This window comes from Pocillopora verrucosa, chromosome 3 (genome assembly GCF_036669915.1).
Source record: "Pocillopora verrucosa isolate sample1 chromosome 3, ASM3666991v2, whole genome shotgun sequence".
In the NCBI taxonomy this organism is placed as follows: domain Eukaryota; kingdom Metazoa; phylum Cnidaria; class Anthozoa; order Scleractinia; family Pocilloporidae; genus Pocillopora; species Pocillopora verrucosa.
In genome coordinates this window covers 26,552,939-26,570,713 of record NC_089314.1, presented here as the reverse complement: position 1 = coordinate 26,570,713, position 17,775 = coordinate 26,552,939, and the positions used below count along the sequence as shown (strand labels likewise).

Sequence of the window (17,775 nt, the reverse complement as noted above, 5' to 3'; positions counted from 1 at the left end):
GCTTCGAAATTGATAGAATATTTAAGTTATTTAATTTGCTTCAAAGTTTGGTATTCTTTTTTTAATCGTGTGATCTTTACTGTGTTATTTCACAGGACCATAAGGGAGACTATAGTCTTTGGCTGTAAATATGCATCCTATCGAAATAAAGTGGACTAAAGTCTGCTAGGCTTATGTGACCTTACGTCTCGGTATGAAACGTAAGCTCAAGTATAATACGAAATGATGCAATCTGTGATCGCATGGCGTTATTCGCTTAACATACCGAACCACATGCAGAGGTTATTTAAGTCTTTTATCCCATTCGTAGAGGAGCGCGGATAAGTTTAAATCCACTGGTTATTTCTAGTTTTTAGAGCATATCTGAATGCATTAATAGCCGCCCAGATTAGTAACCGAGTTATTTCGGACTGAAACAAGTCAGAAATTTTTAGTTGGTTGCAGCAGTGCGAGACTTAATACAATGCTTAGCCCAAACCGGTTTGTCTTTTCTTTTTCTATTTGTTTCCTTTCAGTTTCATTTCGATTCAACTTTTTAAATATTGCCGTTTTGTGATGATTATTGTCAGACCATAGACAAGCTAACAGCTGTAACATGACAAGTTCAAGACCTTTCGGCTTCGACAGATTCACTTTCCGGCCAAATGGAAATAAGGGGAACCCCCTTCTATAATCAAATAGGGCCATTTGTCAGAATCCAATTTGTCCGTGTTTGAAGTAGTAAATAAATTTCTAAATTTAGTTCATGGCCTCGAAGTGCTCTAAAAGGCCTGAAATTCGCTCTACAGAATGTTTATCTACCGAACAAATGGCAATGTTCACCACTACTTACACTTCCGTTCGTTCGAATAAGTTTTACTACATTTAGGGCCTAAGACAACGAACATTAAGGAAAATCTTTTTACTTTGTTGTTGAGAGGAACATGCTCAGACTCAACTAAAATTGTTTGTTGTCATTGGTTAAGGAAAGACACTACTTTGGAACAGGCTCAGTCACTAACCAAATCCCTTGTCTGAATTCTGAAACTTGCATTATTGTTCATTGAGCATTGAACTTTATTTATGAGGAGTCGAGTCTGATGTTTATTTAGCAGAATTCATTTGCTCTTACATTTTGAATGCCGTCAGACGCGCATTACCTCTTTTAGAATTTGTTGCCTGTCACCTTGTTGTCTAACCTGAATTCCACAGATGACTAAAGTAAGTTCTCAAGCGCTGCTTTATGTTCCCTACCTGTGCTTTTAAGCGGATTGTGTTACAAAAAACAAACAAACAAACCAAACCATCGAAAAACCCACCAACACACGGGCGTTTCATGCTTGGCGAACGATCTCTGAATTGAAAGGCACCCATGCCCAATGACTCAAAACAAATGTGAAAATTGCGTGCCAGCTGCTCTTGCCTTGCGTGACACTCATGTGAGTTAAAAATAGACAGAATAAGCTCCAAAACAATGCCTGCTGCCAAAACCCACCACTGTCGCCAGCGAAAAATGTCGCCAACCACTTTTGTTCGTAAGATGATTTGGCAGAAAATCTGCACTGTTGAATTGCCTCGAGCTTTGTCAACCAAATGAAACCGTCAGTAAATCTTCTAATGCAAATGTAAACAACAATCACAAATCGCAAAGTTCACTGATGCATAACAAGAAGAGTACATACTTTCTCGAGAAAATTCTTATCGAAGTAGATTTGATTTGCATCACTACTAGCGGGCTAGAGATCATTCAGTCGCTAGTTGAAATTTTAATAAAAAACTTCGCCTTGATACAAAAAAGGTCATTACAAAACGGTCAAACACGTAACTCCTAAACTGGTTGCTTTTCCACAAACCTAAAAAATGGAGTAACATTTTGAGAAACCATGTGGATTGCTTGCCTTTCTAAAAAATTTGTCTCCACATAAAGCCAGAAAACTCTAACCCTTGCCCATGTCAGAGTAAAAATTCCACCCAAACTGTGCAGAATACTGACCAAACTTGGATAAATGTCCAAGTAAAATACAGTTCCCAATAAACATATTGTTAACTCACATAATACAAAAATGAAGAGTTCCTGAATAAATCCTCTTTCCATGAGAGTGCTGCCAAAAACATTCATGCCCTATACACTACCAAAAAATCCAGATTACTTGAACTTGGTAAATAATTGACTGAGTAAGGTCTGATCCAACTTCATATGTAATAACTCCCAAAGCTCATTTTCAAGCCAATAGATTTTGAACTTGAGTAGCAAACAAGCCCCTGATCCTGATCATGCAAATTGTGTACCACTACCAGATGCATTAGAATGTGTTCCAGTGATCAGTTGTACAAGATTTAGATGATAAAATGATTTTTGGTTATTTATATCACTTAAAAATAAAAAAAGTATCTCAAAACTACCTCAACCAAAATTTCATAATATAAGATTTTTTCCATAGAAATAAACTTTCCTAGACAAGCTATTCCAATCAGGTACAATATACTGACTATTCATATCATGACCAACATCAAATTATTTCATACTACCCAAACTTTTAAAGTCATACCAATATTAAGAGGCATCCAGAGAAAATGTTCCTACTTCTGCTTTTAAAACCCTCTAGGTGTTATATGAATTACAAACTATACTAAATGTTAGAAATTTAAGAAAATACATCTGTACATGATCCCTCCTAAAATATCCTTCAAAACATCGTCCTCTCTTTTAGACCAAAAATAGTTGAACTTTTCGCTTTCCAACAGGTTTGTTGTTCAGCTGTTTAATCGCACTGTGAGCCTCCCCTCTTGTTGGTAATGTAACCATGGCATCCCCAGATGATCGCCCAGGAGCAAGGTAATGAATACGAATGGAGTCTGGAATAATTGGAAACCCATAAAAGAAATCCAAAATCTCCTCAGCAGAAACAGTGGAGGGCAAATTACGCATACCAATCACACAACCTGCTTGGATATCATTCATACTTATATTTGCCCCTGCAGCAAGCTGGTTCAGAGGATTTACTTGCCCCTCCATGCCACCAACTTCATTGGTAGGAACAGGTATCTTTCCTGGAGAATTCATTACAACATTAGCCATACCCATGTCAGCAGCTGAAAGATTTTGACTCTTCCTGTTCAAGTTCCCAACAGAATACATTGTACTCTCCGGAGAGAAGCTGGGCCTAGCTACAGCTGGTTCCTGGAGTGTCCAAGCATCTCTGTTCTCCAAGGCAGCCAACACATCTTCCACACTGCATTGTCTTACACCCACAAATCTACTTTTTATAAACTGACGGTTTCTGTCTTCTCCTTGAATACGGTCTCCAACTGTCCTAAACTCCACATACGCCTCTCCATTATTTTTACCAGCATATGGTCCAGATGCGTGGGACATGAGATGAACATGCAGCACATTGAGCCCTGAGAAAAACTGGACGATTTCATCTTCAGTAACACTGTAAGGTAGAGAAGTAATATGAACCCACGTGGATTTTAAACCATCCCGACTGGTTGAGTCATGGCGACCTCGATTTAATCTGCTCATGGGAATACTTATAAAACCATTCGTTACTTCACGCGTTCCATTGGCAAAAGAGGTCTCACGTCGGGTTCCCTTTCCCTCCCTATCTCTGCTGTAACTTCGTGAACGTCGTCGATTAACATTTTTGACAAGATCCCTCCTCTTTTCCTTATCCCGTCCCCTCCGGTCTTGTTCGTCTCGTTTTGTTGACAGTCCATTAACACCTCTCCCGTTTACGATTCGCAAACTACTACGTTCACTGAACTTCTTGGCTTCGCGTCGCTCATTCACATGGTTCGAAGCACCATGGTCCCTCTGACTTTTAGAACCATCAACACTACTGTTTTTTCGAATTGGACTTCGACTCCTTGATCGCCGAGGAGTATCTCGGCTACTCCTTGAACTCTCTTTCACACCATTCGACCTCAATTTAATTTCGGTCTGGGATTTGATGTCTTTCATAGGCGGTCGCTCTCCTTCAAATCGGCGAAATCGTACGCCCTCACTCAAAATCTTATCCATTTCCGATTGGCTGCTTAGAACGAGCTCTATGTATCGTTTTCCAACGTAATTTCCATTCCTGTACATAGCCTTCCTCGCCTCATCATCCTTTTTGAAGCATGCAAATGCAAATCCAGATGCCTTCCCTTCTTGACTTGGAGCTAAATGAATATCATCCTCGCTTATTTCCAACCCTCGGTAAAATTGCCTAATTTCTCGGGCCGTAGCCTCCCAAGGAAGACCCTTCATCTTAATGATCACTACCATGTCAATTTTGAGCCTTTAGCGTCTGTTTCCCTGTGGCAAGACGACAAAAATTGTATTAAACTGTAGTAACAAACATGACTGCTTTCAGCTTCGCAAGCACTTTCTTACATGCTTCCGCTGTGATATACGTCAGGGGCGAACCCCCCTAATCTAAATAAGCGACAGACCGGAAGCGGTAGCACACTTCTCTTTCGATACGTGTTTTTCTATTCAAAACAGTTATCCTCTTACTTCTCTTTGCCAGGCGAGATCAAAGCCAAAACAACGAAACAAACCGCTAACTACGCTGTGTGCTAATTACTTTCAATTTGCTCTGTTTGCTCTCTAATCGACTTTCTCAAGAGGTAGATGTTGCTATGTAAAATTAGCATTTCGGCAGACTCTCGGCAGTTACCTGGGTTACATGTAAAATAATAACCATCGAGTCACGAACTTGTTTAATCAGAGGAAACCGAAAGTTAAAACGCCTGAAAATGAAACAGCGCGTGACAAAATGAGGCCAGAATACGTAAAAACCAACATTGAGCAATCACTTTTTGATTCTAAGTAGAAGCAAAATTAAGATTAAAAAGAAAGAAAAAAACCTGAAAAAAAATGTAATTGTTTTTCTTGAGAGCTTAAACATTTCAGAGAAAGATTGTTAAAAAGAAGTCTATCCGAGGCCGCGATTCTAGACCATTTAGACTTTGATGTCTCTTTGCAAATGAGTTGTTTGATGTGAACGAATTCATAAAGATTGATCCTCCATATCACTGGCAGGCTAAATTTTAAAGATGGTTTAGCACGTTTGAGTATTATCTGCCCGGCGAATTTGACAAGGACGACCTAGACAGCAAAAGTTATATAAGCTGCATGGATGTTACGATAGGAACTCTGAGAATATCAGTACCTCAACCCAACTGCACAAATGTGTCTTAATGGATATTCTAGTAAATCAAGAATGAGTGAAAATGTCTATATTTTTATTATTTTGAAAACTAAATTGGAAGTTCGAATGAAAATCTAATCGTCAAAGATTTAGCTGCCTGGCTTAAATACGGGCTGGATGCTCCTGGGAATCTTTTAGTACCAAGTGACTTTGAAATGAAAAACATTTAGTTAACAGATGTTTCCTTAAATACGAAGACTACTCCAGCGTGTGCATTCCAAGAAATACACCGACTACCCCCATTTCCTTACAACAACATTTAAATGGGCTGTGTTTGATATATTCAACTTGCAAAACTGTGCGACCTCAGGCTGAATTATTTATTAAATCGAGCATTCAAATTTGGTGTCGTTTGTTAGTAACATCTAGCTGGGATAGGAGTCTAACGCCTCTTCAATGTCTCAGATGTATTTCACCTGTCACTCAACTTATGCCCTTATGGGTTTGATGAGGACTAAACTCGATAGAAAACGCAGCTGATTGTCCTCGTATTTGCCTTCTGATCGAACCAGCCAAACTATCCCTGTGTCCAACGTGTCTTAAGATATCAAAGACCTCTCTTAACAAAACAGTCATAATAATGTGATGACTTCTTATTCAAGGGGAAGGAAATTGTTCTCTGTTCCTTGTGTTACTTTTTTTCCAGTCAGTTGGCACTTGAATGTTGGTAAATTCTCATACTCAGGTTTGTGACCTAGTTAGTTTATTCTCAGTCTCTACAGAAATCTACGTGTAGCCACACCCTCTCCCCCCCCCCCAAGGTGAAACGGAGGCGAGGGAGCTTTAAAATCCTGTTGTAGATAGCTATTGTCCTTAGAGTACACCATATGCGTAAAGACATTCTTTACGAAAGTGTAGAGAAGTTCGTAAAGACGCGTAAAGAGGATCTTAACGCTTACTTTACGGCATCTTTACGTATTCGTAAATCTATAATTTCATGCCGTGCATGAAGACACTCCGTCCGCCACATTCCCTTAAGCATCACTGGGAAATGGTAGGTGCTCAGTAGCAAGTGTTCTCGACCTCGGCATTGCGGCCACTCCCGGTGACGTCAAAGATAACAATAGGTTCTAGGTCTGACCGAACCTAAAACGCCTATTAGCTTCTAACTTTATTTTATTGCAACAGGATAGAAATGATTTTCCAAATTTTTAAAAGTCATTGTTTCGAGTAATGTACCTCGACTACCTACAAATTTGCGATCGAAGTGATTTTGTTCATAGTAAATATGTAAACCAAAAATTGCACGTAATGCTCGGGCAGTTTTTAATCCATGGTTGGCTCATGATGTTTTGAAAGGCTCGAGTTATTATGAAAACTTTCCAACATCACTCGTGAACGTGAATAACGAAGTGTACTTGGTTGCACATGATTTCCACCAACACTTTGAATGACCCTCTCATTTCTCTAGTCGGAGGAGAAGGGACTTTATCCCAAGCTATTATCATTTCTCGCACCCATCCTGCCCGGCCGCGTTGGTTAGCAACGCTTTGGAAAGGACTGGACGGTCTATAATGTTGTTAGGATTGGTAAACGTTCATGACAACCTGGTCTAAAAACTTATTATCTTAGCTAAACAAATAGGAAAGTGAAAATAGACTTTAAAACTTAACAAGCACTGTTGTATTTCCGGCTCACCTGACACGTTCGATAAGGTTTTTTTTTTCTTGTCCTTGACAAGTGAACGATTATTTTCGGCTGGACCTATGGTTGTATGACAGAGAATAAAATATTTTTCCAAAAGTTCACAGCTTCACTCCACGAGAACGTAAAATTGTCTCGCTAAACGATTTTTCGTGAGGTGAATTGGGTGAAATAAAAATCTAAGCGCAGGAAAAAAAATGAAAAAGAAAAGTTAAAAGGAAACGGGAAAACATTATTCATTTTTAGCTTAAAAATAAGAAAACAAAGTATATTTAGTCTTTCTAAACGTAACTAGATTAAAAATTGTTTTTGAAATATCAGTAAAGCGGATCAGATGTTTTTCTCAAAGAAGTGGGCATTAGGCCAAACTGGTGTAAGCTTTCCCTTTAAACCACCATAACTAGTCGCTTGTAAGGAACGAACATTAGTTCAGTTGCGACTCCAAATCGACGTCATATTCTTATTGAATAATTGTATATTCCAGATTCAGTGAAACTAGTGCTGTTTTGATCTCTTTTTTTGCCCGGCGTGTACCATTGGGAGAAATTTAGGAATAAGACTCGGTTTCGAAGACACATAAATTTATCCTTCGCAACCAATGCCATCAAAAACAAGTACTTTTAAGGACATTGAACATCACTTACCAAAACTAACGGGATGTTTACTCTGGTATAATCTTCAGAATATATGCCGACAGTTTTGCGGAACTAGTGTAAAATTTTCAATGTCTTCGCTACTAAGGTTACCATAGTACCATTACCATCACTGCAAGGAACGTTCTGATATTGAAAGCTAAGAGGCTTAAAATGTTCGCCTACTATCACGGAAATCTTACACATTTTCGAGTGTAATCTCCCTATACATCCCTTACCACTATGCGTGGAGGCTATCATTAACAAATTTCCACACCGAGTCGGTAAAATGCGGGAGATGTTACTCAACAAATCTTTATATCTTAGGGTAACCTTCCCAATACCTGAAAAACCGTGGATTACTCACCAATTTGATTCAGTCTGTCACAGTAAACGGTGTCAAAGCAACTAGTAATTCGGATTTGATAATTTCATCAGTCCATTTTATTCGCTAAGGTAATATTGGCAAAGGTAATACTGGCTCCTGAAAAAGGTCTCAAAAGCATCTTTCGTTCACTTCCGAATAAAACTACCCATGTTCATTGAACCTCCGCCAGGATTTTGAGAAAACAATTCATTGGTAACCATTATGATTATGTTGGAAAAAAATGCTGAAGCGTCTGCCAGATTAAGGATAACGCATACACAGAAGGCAGGGGAGACATGGTAGCAGATGGCATTCAGGGGTATCATACACGGCACGCATATACGCGAATTCGGGTGAGAAATTCCCACACTGCCAGTAGTCGACGAGAACACAAAAAGGGGGAAGGGGGGTGGAGGGGAGGAGGGAAGGGGGGGGGTCTCGCCTTCGACGCTTTACGTACCCCAGGTGAAATTGCTCATACTTCCCCTCTACAATGTGTATCAGCGGGTTTGTATTCCTGCGGAAATACGGACCTCTAAATTAATGCAGTGTCTTACTTCGGAAAATATTAATGCCACGAAGATGTGCAAGTTTTCGCGCGCCTAAATCATAAGATTTGTATGATACTGACTTTAAAAAGGACAAAATCTCATTTAGGGTGAAGGGGAGGGGGAATTGGTGGGCTCCCCAGGACCCCTTTGGCTTCGCCCCTGGGATGGTGAATGAATTTATCAGGACGAGAAGGGGCTAGGGCGTGACACACCCGAGACACACCCTATCTCTTCCGCGTCTCGTCTCAATCCATCTTTGACCAAAATTTTCGATCCATGTCGAGAAAGCACTTGTTTTCCCTACTCGAGAGCAAAGCAGACTAAAACCAATTTAATAAATTCTCCTTTTAGGGAAGGTACGTTTTTTTTTTTGGGGGGGGGGGAGGGCTGGGGCCTCAGCGGAGAGGGTCATACATAGAGGGTCATTGAAAGTGAGCACCAAAAGAGGAGGGTCATACCTCTTTGTAAGTTATTCAAGGGGAGGGTTGCACACCTTTCCCAGAATATGTTAATGAGGATTTTTTTATGTTGCTTTCCTTTTTCTTACAGATTAAGTTTTTCTCTTCACCCACTTTGATTTAATTTCGAGTGTTATTATAAGTCCTAGGTTACATTTCTACATGTATATTATGCCATGGCACATAGTTTTCTCGGAGGACTTGTGTCCTTATCCGTCCGTATCGAGACGTACTAGACTCAGGTATCGTTTCTTCAGCTTTTTAGACCCGTTGACTATCCACTGCCTGATCTCCTGAGTCATTTAGTTCTGAAGAGTTACCGGTTACTACTAGATCCAACAATGCGCTCTAGCCTGTCACTGTCGGACTCTGAATTTGAGTCAGAGGCTTGCTGAATGTTGTTTTTACTGTCCTGCACAATAGAAGTCAAAATCTTCAGGGTCAGGGGTTTTTTATTAAAACGCAAAGGAGGGCCAACACTTTTTGAGGAAAAAAAATACCAAAATTCCCCAGCCCCCCTCCCCCCTCCCCAAGAAAAAAAGTACCTTTCCTTGATACATTCGAGGCCTTAGTCGGGTTGATTCAGCTTGTAAGTTAGAGCCCAACTGAATTTCCTAATTTGAGAAAGATCTCTTCGCTTTTTCAGCTACATTTAAGGCTTCCTTTTCTTGATGCAAAATTTTGTGTTTCAATACACTCGCCGCTTTTGTTTTTTTCCTCTTCCAGTGTCCGCGTCGCGAAGCACTCACGCGCAACTCGTGACTCCACCCCTCCCCTGACCGTGATGCACTAGTTCCTCTCAAACATGGCAGCTAGACATTGCTTTGCAAACGAAGCGGATTTGAGGCGTGAGGTTTGTTCCCTGATCGCCCAAAAGTCATCAGAAGCTATCAAAGATCATGGATTTTTTACGGTCGGTTTTTCAGGTGGAAGTCTACCGAAGATCGTTTCCCCCGGTCTGTTATCGCAAAAGATCGACTTCTCGAAGTGGCGAGTGTTCTTTTGCGACGAGCGGTACGTGCCAATATCAGACCCTGACAGCAATTATCAAGCAGTAAAGCAACACTTTTTAGATAAAGCTTCTGTAGGAGAGGTGTTAATCATCAATCCTGATATTGCATTGGATGAGGCCGCGAAAGACTATGAATCTCGTCTGAAGAGCTGGTACTCTGGCAATGACCTCCCGTCCCTCGACATGCTGCTGTTGGGAATGGGGCCAGATGGGCACACCTGTTCTCTCTTCCCTGCCCATGCTTTGCTTGAAGAAACATCTCGCCTTGTAGCACCGATTTCTGATTCACCTAAGCCGCCTCCCTGTCGGATCACGCTTACGTATCCAATCATAAATGCGACCAAGTGTGCAGTGTTTGTGAGTACAGGAGCTAGCAAGGCCAGTGTTCTTCAGCAAGTGTTGGAGGGCGACACCGCAGAGCTGCTTCCAGCTGCAAGGGTGAAGCCAGCTTGTGGTGAACTGCACTGGTTTGTTGATGATGCTGCAGCTAGTCTTTTGAAAAAGACCTGAACAATGATCGGTTCTTTAATTTTTTCTAATGTTTCTAGTGTTAATTTAGGTAATAAAATAATTCTTATCTATGTAACGTAGTTAGCTGATAGCCTATCTGTGGGTACGTTCTTGCGCCAACTGAACCGGGTGGGTGGGGTCTGAGAGGGTTAGTTAGAGGGAACGTGACAGGGAGGCCAAACTGTTCTGCTCAAAAATTTCTCCTAGGCTAAATTGAGACACAAAAGCTTGTTGTTGAGAACACTTTATGAAAAACATTTAGCTCTCTTCATCCTTAGCTCAAGGATTTGAGATATCTGATATGCAGACACTTTACCAATCCTAAGGACAATCTCTTAAATATAGTTAGATAAAACTGATGGTAGTTTCCAACTCTTAATTTCAGTGTCAAAATGGTCTTTTCCCTCACACTGTAGTTGCTCGAGTTCCATCTTTGAGTCATCATATCCCAAATGTGTCCTGTTCCACCTCTATTGCTCACCCATCCTCTCACTTTGGTAGATCAATTTTTTTCAGTACAATCAAATTGTGTTTGTAGAAAGACAAGGATACAGAGTTATAGCCAACTGAGTAGCAAGGTTTGATACTGGAAGTCTTTAGGAGTTCAGTGATTAACTCTTAGGATAAAGACATTCTGATTCATCATGTAAGGTCCTATGCATCTGTATTATGCTGTAAAATTGCACATGTGGATCATTGCATAAAATAAATGATTAATTATTAACCATCGATATGTAAATTCTTAAGAATATATTCTAAAGATATTCATTAGCTGGCATATGACAATGACCTTAAAATTTAAATCAGGGGTGATAATGATGGGAAAATTAAATGTCAGTCACTCATACAAGTTTAAGGGGTAAGGCAATCAGACTTTGCTTTATGTGCCTAACATCTTTTTTTAGCATTTTGGTATTTGATAGAATGATGGTACACACTTTAGGCCTAGGAATTAATTACTGCCTACTTGATAAATTAAGTAATGTTTGTTATTTAAGTCTCAGAGCTTGTTGAATAAAATGTTATTTATTTTCAGTAAACTTTCCCCAATATTTGTCTGGTAAATTGTTTGTTTGTTTTGGCATCAAGCATGTAAGTATTTTTGGCCAGAATACAAACTTTAAAGAAACTCCACACCCTCACAACGTCAATTATCCACAACTTTAACATCCCACTTGGCACTTTACTTTGTTGTAATTAAACTTAATATCCAGATTCCTGCCACTTTCTCAGGGAGAAGTTTTCAAAATAAGACAAACTTGCATCAAATGATGCAGCTGTCATTTTAAGTCAACAAAATCAGATGTTGTTATTGAAGAAATTATGGAAGAAAATACCAACCTAAAAGTTTCCTGTACATGTTGCACAGGACAATTTCTTTGGAATAATCAACTTAAGAGACTGCCTAGTAAAATAAAATTATGATTTAATTTGGGTTCATACCATCTTCTCACCCTAACTAAAAAACCTCACAATTGTTTCTCTTTAAAACTGATGTACACCTCCATTCCCACAGGTGTAACATTACCACATGTATGAGTATGTGGACAGCCTTAAAGTAATAGTTGATACAGGAATTAAGAATAACTAAAACATAACTAGCAGTAGTTTATTCCAGTGCACTTGTGGATAAGGATGGACTGATACTCCTAATCATTGTTCTAGCCACTCTTTATCTCCTTCTAAGCTTGCATTCTTCTTCTCATCACATAAAGGTAAAGAGTACATTCATGTGTGGAGGCCAGTGTAGTTAAAGGGCACTGAATAATGGTCAGTTTCTATTCTGTTTATCAGTGTTGTTGAGTCAAGAACATAGTACTGAATAACAATTAACATTTATAGAGGAAGAAACCTCACATTTAGTTAAACAGATCACAAATGTCTCACCATCAAAATCATTATTGATATCAAATAAAAAAATCAGAAACATGCTTGTTCTCCCATCAACTTGAAGAATGGTATCAACCCATTTTTACTAATGGGTGGCAAAAATTTACATTTCATATATTGATCCACAATATTTTAACATCAGTGACCTTTCTCGGTATACCTCACCAAGTTTTGACCTGTTCCTTGTTACAGAGTATTCACTGTACTGAGGATTTTATTGAATATTGACTTTGACCATGCTATATCCATACCAGGAATTGTATTTCAAGAGCTTTAAATAATTAGTGCTCAAACTGAAAAAGATTAAGGAAATAACTGACTGTCCTAAGAGGCCACAACTCAAACAGTATGTTGTTTTTGGCAGGGGTTGATTACAAGACTGTCCTAGACTAAACATGAAAAAAGTTTAAATGATCAATTGAATCTAAGAGGCCCATGCCTCAAGGTCTCTTAAATCATCTTCTTCTGCTGCTGCTTTAGTCTTGGCTTTGGCTGAAATTGATAGTAAAAGAAGACAATCTTAGTTGCTGGAAATAAAATCTGACTATTTCTCTTATCGATTGAAGGGGTTATTCTGAAGGCCACTGTGTTGCATCTTTCACCCTCTTCTGCTAAGAACATGTTCTGCTTTATCAGGCATGGTAATCTGCAGTGTTCTCTCTTATTTAAGCACGACAGGGAAAAGAAACTTTCAAACTGGTGGAGCAATCCTCCTATCTGTTAAATTTTCAAGAATTCCAAGCAATTTTAGGAAGTACAAAAGGTGTAAAAATTTTACCCCCTGAAAAGGAGAACACTGAATATACTCTAGGGTAACAAATTCAATACAATAATAATAATAATAATAATAATAATAACAATAAAATGACCTCTACACAATTAAGATAGTGTCAGTGGCACTCTCACTCAAAATGAAACATAGCCATAAAGAGGGCTGTGTTTTTCGAGTCAATTTTAAAATAGTGCAAGATCAAGTATCCATGTACCTCTGATCTATTACAAAATCTTTAAAATCGAGTCTGTTTCTCCAAAGAGGATAATTATGGAGAACACAGAAAACATAGGCTATGAACCTACCTGGGGCAGCTGGTAGTTCTGTCTCAGGAACTGCTGGCAGACTACTTGTTCCAGCAACCTCTAGCAACTGTTCATCCAGTCCCTCTTGTTCAAGTTCTTCAAGTTCATTCAGTAATTCATCCTACATGAGAAAATACATCAACAAACATTCAGAGTAAAGTCAAAATTACAACTCATCTACAAAGCCAGGAAAATACTTCCTTCAGTACTGCCTGGTACCAGTAATAATTGACTCAATCTGTTGTTACATTTTATTTTGTACCAAAAATTAACTGATGATTTCCTACTATTTCTGAGACCTCTTCCCACCCCTCTCTTGCAAATTTTAATAGCCTCCTTTATATGACCTCATATTGCAATTCAACAGAAAGGTGTTTCTGTACTAGTAGTAGATAAGTTCAAAGTGGACATTTACACAAAAATCAATCTTTTCATCGTACATGTTAATACAGACAGCGCAACTTCAATTAGAGTTTCTTGTCATTGTTTTACATGAAATTTTTGCCTTTGTAGTAGATCAAGTGCCTTTAATCAAAGCCTTCAATAGTTCATTTTGGTATTTGATTACCCTGTTATATAAAATCAGGAAAAACTTGCTACGCAAGTACAATTTAAACGCTGTTGTAGTAAGTATCTGTCTCGGAGTAGTAAATGTTTTTTACACAGGCATTTAGACTGTTTAATTGGGTTGAATTTGTAAAAATGCTGTAGATGCAAAAATCTGATAATATGTGCAATTTCAAACAAGTACAGCATGAATTATATTGAAACTTTGCAAAAGTATCTCATAATTTTAAACATGTGCATTGTAAGTATTTAACAATTTGCAATAGATTGAAATTCTTGCATTATTTCACTTTTTAATCCAATTTTTCCCATTGGACAATCTGCACTGATACTTGAACACAACAAAAAAAACCAATAATGGTGATTTTGAATACCTGAATTCACCTTTGAACTAGAGTTAGAAATTAGAAAATTTCTAGAAATGTACATCTTACAACCTGCATAATGTTTGGTACTTACCTCGTCAACGTCCATTCCAAAGCCTGCTGGTTCTGATATGGCTCTAGATATTTCATCTGCCAGTTCTGTCTGTTCTTGAATGTCATCCATCATTTCATGCACATCGTCAACATCACTACCAAGGTGGAGAAAATATCAATGATAAAAAAAGGAAGGTGAAGAAAATGGGGTCACACATGGAAGCACTGTGTGGCAGAGTATCTCTGATGACAATTGACTTCTTACTACTAATTGAAAAATCCATGGGAAAAATGTTTGAAAATTGAAAAATATATATAGTTTTTGGGCAGGTTTATAAAGAGTACAGTTAATAAAACAACACTCCAAGAACCTTATCTAAACACAAGGAGTAGTTATTCACAGACTATTAAAGCAATACCTCAATCCTTGACCCATTTTTTCTCAACAGAAAGTCTTGTGTAGTAGTGTACAGGTCAGACAAGTTTTGTAAACTTCATTAAAAGAAATTTGATCGGCAGTGAAAAACTCTCATCACATCCAGTTATAGCCCAAGGTTATTGAAACCTCATGATGGCAAAAAAACAAACCCTTGACATAAATACAACTTGAAGCAAGGGTTTCAATAGCAGCTGGGAAATGGGTAGATGATCTACCTGCTGGTAAGGTGTTGGCTACCTAATCGTAGCCGTTGTACAAATGCCATTGTGCTCCCAACATATATGCAATTCTCTTCAACCTTTTCCAAATTGGTTGACTTAGGGGAAAAACAATGCAATATAAATTGCAATTGAAGTCACAATGTAGGAAAATGTGATTGCAAGAGTATAAATTTTCAAATAGCCCTGTGACTTCATTAGTACAAGGGGCTCTCTACACTTTCAAAACTACCTGCCTGCCATTCTAACCAACCTATGCTTATCATATTGTAATGATACTGCTGTGAAGTGATTGTTCTCTTACCCAATAACCCTCTTTGTAGGTGTACTTTCTACTTTCTTGGTTAAGTTTGTTATTTTGGCTGCAATATTACTGTGCGTTGTTTTACAGTAGAATTAGGTAACAAATCAGTTCTACAATTCAAAACTGGGAATCATTTTCTCACTTGCAGGCAGGAGTGACCAAAATGGATTTCCTCCTACCAATAGATGGACACTATTAAGCAGTGGGCCGACTAAGTGAGAAAGAAATCTAACATTCAGAGGATATTGTACAATTATACACCAAATTGTACGAGTAAATGTCACAAGAAACTTTTGGTAGACAGTGAGAAGAGTTGTTGTTTAGATCTGGAACGTGAAAAGGTATGAACACATCCTTAACCCAGAGAGTAAATTTCCAATAAACTCACAGTTGTTGATGAGCAGATTTCAATGCTTTTGCAGCATACGACATATTTTTAAGCACTTCAGTGTTAGTGTTAGCGTTCTCCAGCGCCTCTCTTTGAAACTCAATCGTAGACAACGTTCCATCGATTTGCTGAAGTTGTTTTTCGAGTCGTTTCTTCCTCTTTAATGCCATCAGAGCAGCTACAATTTGTCATCAAACATACAAACATGTCAGTAACCTTAAATTTAACGCGACGACGCCTTACGAGTCGCTAAGAAGAAAAGCAAACAAAATCTTTGCCACTGATACACACTCTGTGCTCACCTCTCTTATTTTTTGAAGCAAATTTCCTAGCTGTTTGTACTTCTCCGTCGATTTTCTTTTCTAAAAATTCACTTTTTTTCGTCAACATTTCCTCTGTGGACCGTAACTTCTGAATTGCCTCTTGAGTTGTTGGCGGTTGCTCTTTACTTTTTCCTCCAAAAATCTTCCACATTTTGATCTGCTGATTATCTCACTACTTAAAAAGGTAAGAAAACAGTCTTTAAGCGGAGATATGAAGCCAAAATCTCTTTCAAAACCAGTAGGGAACACTCCACCAACCCGTTCTTAGTAAGGCCTATAATTAGGGATCTCGCGTCATGTTCTTGTTTCTTGGCTTAGTAACCAGGCAAGTTGACAGTGAAGGTCTGGATTAGAGGTGTTTCTTCATTTCGTTTCCAATGTCTTCTGATTTACATTTTCATTTGTTTTTTGTTTTGAAACTTGATAAAAGCTCTACTGGCAATCAGATGAATCACATTCGCTCTTCTCTCGTCGACTGTGTTGTTTATAGTGATGTAAGGGTTTTTTGGGGTGGCCTTTCTTCGATGACCTCCACCAATTTAACCTATTCACTCCTAAGATCTCATCACTAATTCTCCGATCTCCTTACTGTCTGCCAAGCAACTCGTGTGATGATAGTTCAGCTTTTGGTATTGGATCAAATAATAACCCCCAATTAACATTTTTGTTAATACTCGCCACTTGACTGCTGGATATTGTATTGATATCGTAAGAAGAAATTTTGTCTTGATCACTGATGGGAGTGAAAGGGGTAATGAGGAGGCGCGTTACGCGTCAGTGGAGAAAAGGAATCGACTGTTTCGAAAACTCATCAAATCACGCAGTATTGCACAGAAAGAAAAAGACAGATCAGGAAAACGGAACCTAAGGATAAAAAGTTATACACCGCAGTATCTAAGGAACATTTCTCTCGATCACTTTAGTCAAGCCCATTTCATCTGTGTTGCAAATCATTTCAAATGTTCGATAACCGTATCAAATAGCTACACTCGGCCTCAATGCTGTTGGGACTCCGTGCGGTTTAGTATTATTACACTAGCACAGGGGGCTCAGTCCCCCTAATAACATGGTATTTCGAGCCTTTAGATGCACTCTTTTTATATTTACTAAGTTTGGGCGTGGAGGGTAGGGGTGCTATATGGTCCATTAACACCTCTACGCTTATTTTCAATCCCCATTACAAGCGAAGGTATCTTTCGCTAATTACAAGATTCTTAGCATTTGCAGAAGATGAGACTTTATTATTAAAGAAGTGAAGAACTAAACTTGAAATGGTTGGCCATTGGGTCAAATGACGACTTTAAAACTTCTTATAAAAATACGAAAACTGAAATGGTAGGACACATATGAAAAAAAAATTAAGATCTAACTAGAAGACACTGTACAAAAAATTTATCGCTTTACTGTCGTAAAGTAAATCCATGAAATAACTTATATTAAAGTTCACACGGCAACCAGGTGGACAATCAGACATAGTTTGACGCTACTCTGGTTTGCAGATTTAATGAATGTAGACCCTAACTGAGGGCCAATCAGAACTATTACATGATATGTTTTTCCCATTTATTACTTGACTACTCAAGCTCTTTTGACGTTTTACCTTGTCACATTAGATATGAAATTTCTATCTCGAGTAGAGAAGTGTAGAGACTACCAACACAGATAGATCCAATAAGAACTTCAGTTAGATGCATATGTTACAGATACAAGCGCGTGAAAACACCGCGGGCGACGTAAGTCGCGATTGGTTTTAGTCTTGCACCACATTGATTGTAAAGCGGTGCGAGTGTTCTGTATCA

The 17,775-nt window shown here is 38.7% G+C and overlaps 3 protein-coding genes across 3 annotated transcripts; 1 reads left to right on the top strand and 2 right to left on the bottom strand.

Moving 5' to 3' along the window:
- Positions 1–1,142: 1,142 nt before the first annotated feature.
- LOC131772319 (heterogeneous nuclear ribonucleoprotein F-like) lies at positions 1,143–4,377 on the bottom strand. The gene has a single exon (XM_059088215.2). The coding sequence runs from the start codon at positions 4,247–4,249 to the stop codon at positions 2,687–2,689; it is 1,563 nt and encodes a 520-aa protein (XP_058944198.2). The 5' UTR covers positions 4,250–4,377; the 3' UTR covers positions 1,143–2,686.
- Positions 4,378–9,621: 5,244 nt separating this feature from the next.
- Positions 9,622–11,391, top strand: LOC131772316 (6-phosphogluconolactonase-like). Its single transcript, XM_059088212.2, has one exon. It carries the CDS (start codon positions 9,635–9,637, stop codon positions 10,349–10,351), a length of 717 nt encoding a protein of 238 aa, XP_058944195.1. The 5' UTR covers positions 9,622–9,634; the 3' UTR covers positions 10,352–11,391.
- Positions 11,392–11,760: 369 nt separating this feature from the next.
- Positions 11,761–16,278, bottom strand: LOC131772317 (charged multivesicular body protein 4b). The gene is made up of 5 exons (XM_059088213.2): positions 15,956–16,278; positions 15,654–15,831; positions 14,345–14,459; positions 13,319–13,439; positions 11,761–12,733 (listed from the first exon to the last, which is right to left on the bottom strand). The coding sequence occupies exons 1-5, from the start codon at positions 16,125–16,127 to the stop codon at positions 12,666–12,668; spliced, it is 654 nt and encodes a 217-aa protein (XP_058944196.1). The 5' UTR covers positions 16,128–16,278; the 3' UTR covers positions 11,761–12,665.
- Positions 16,279–17,775: the final 1,497 nt, after the last annotated feature.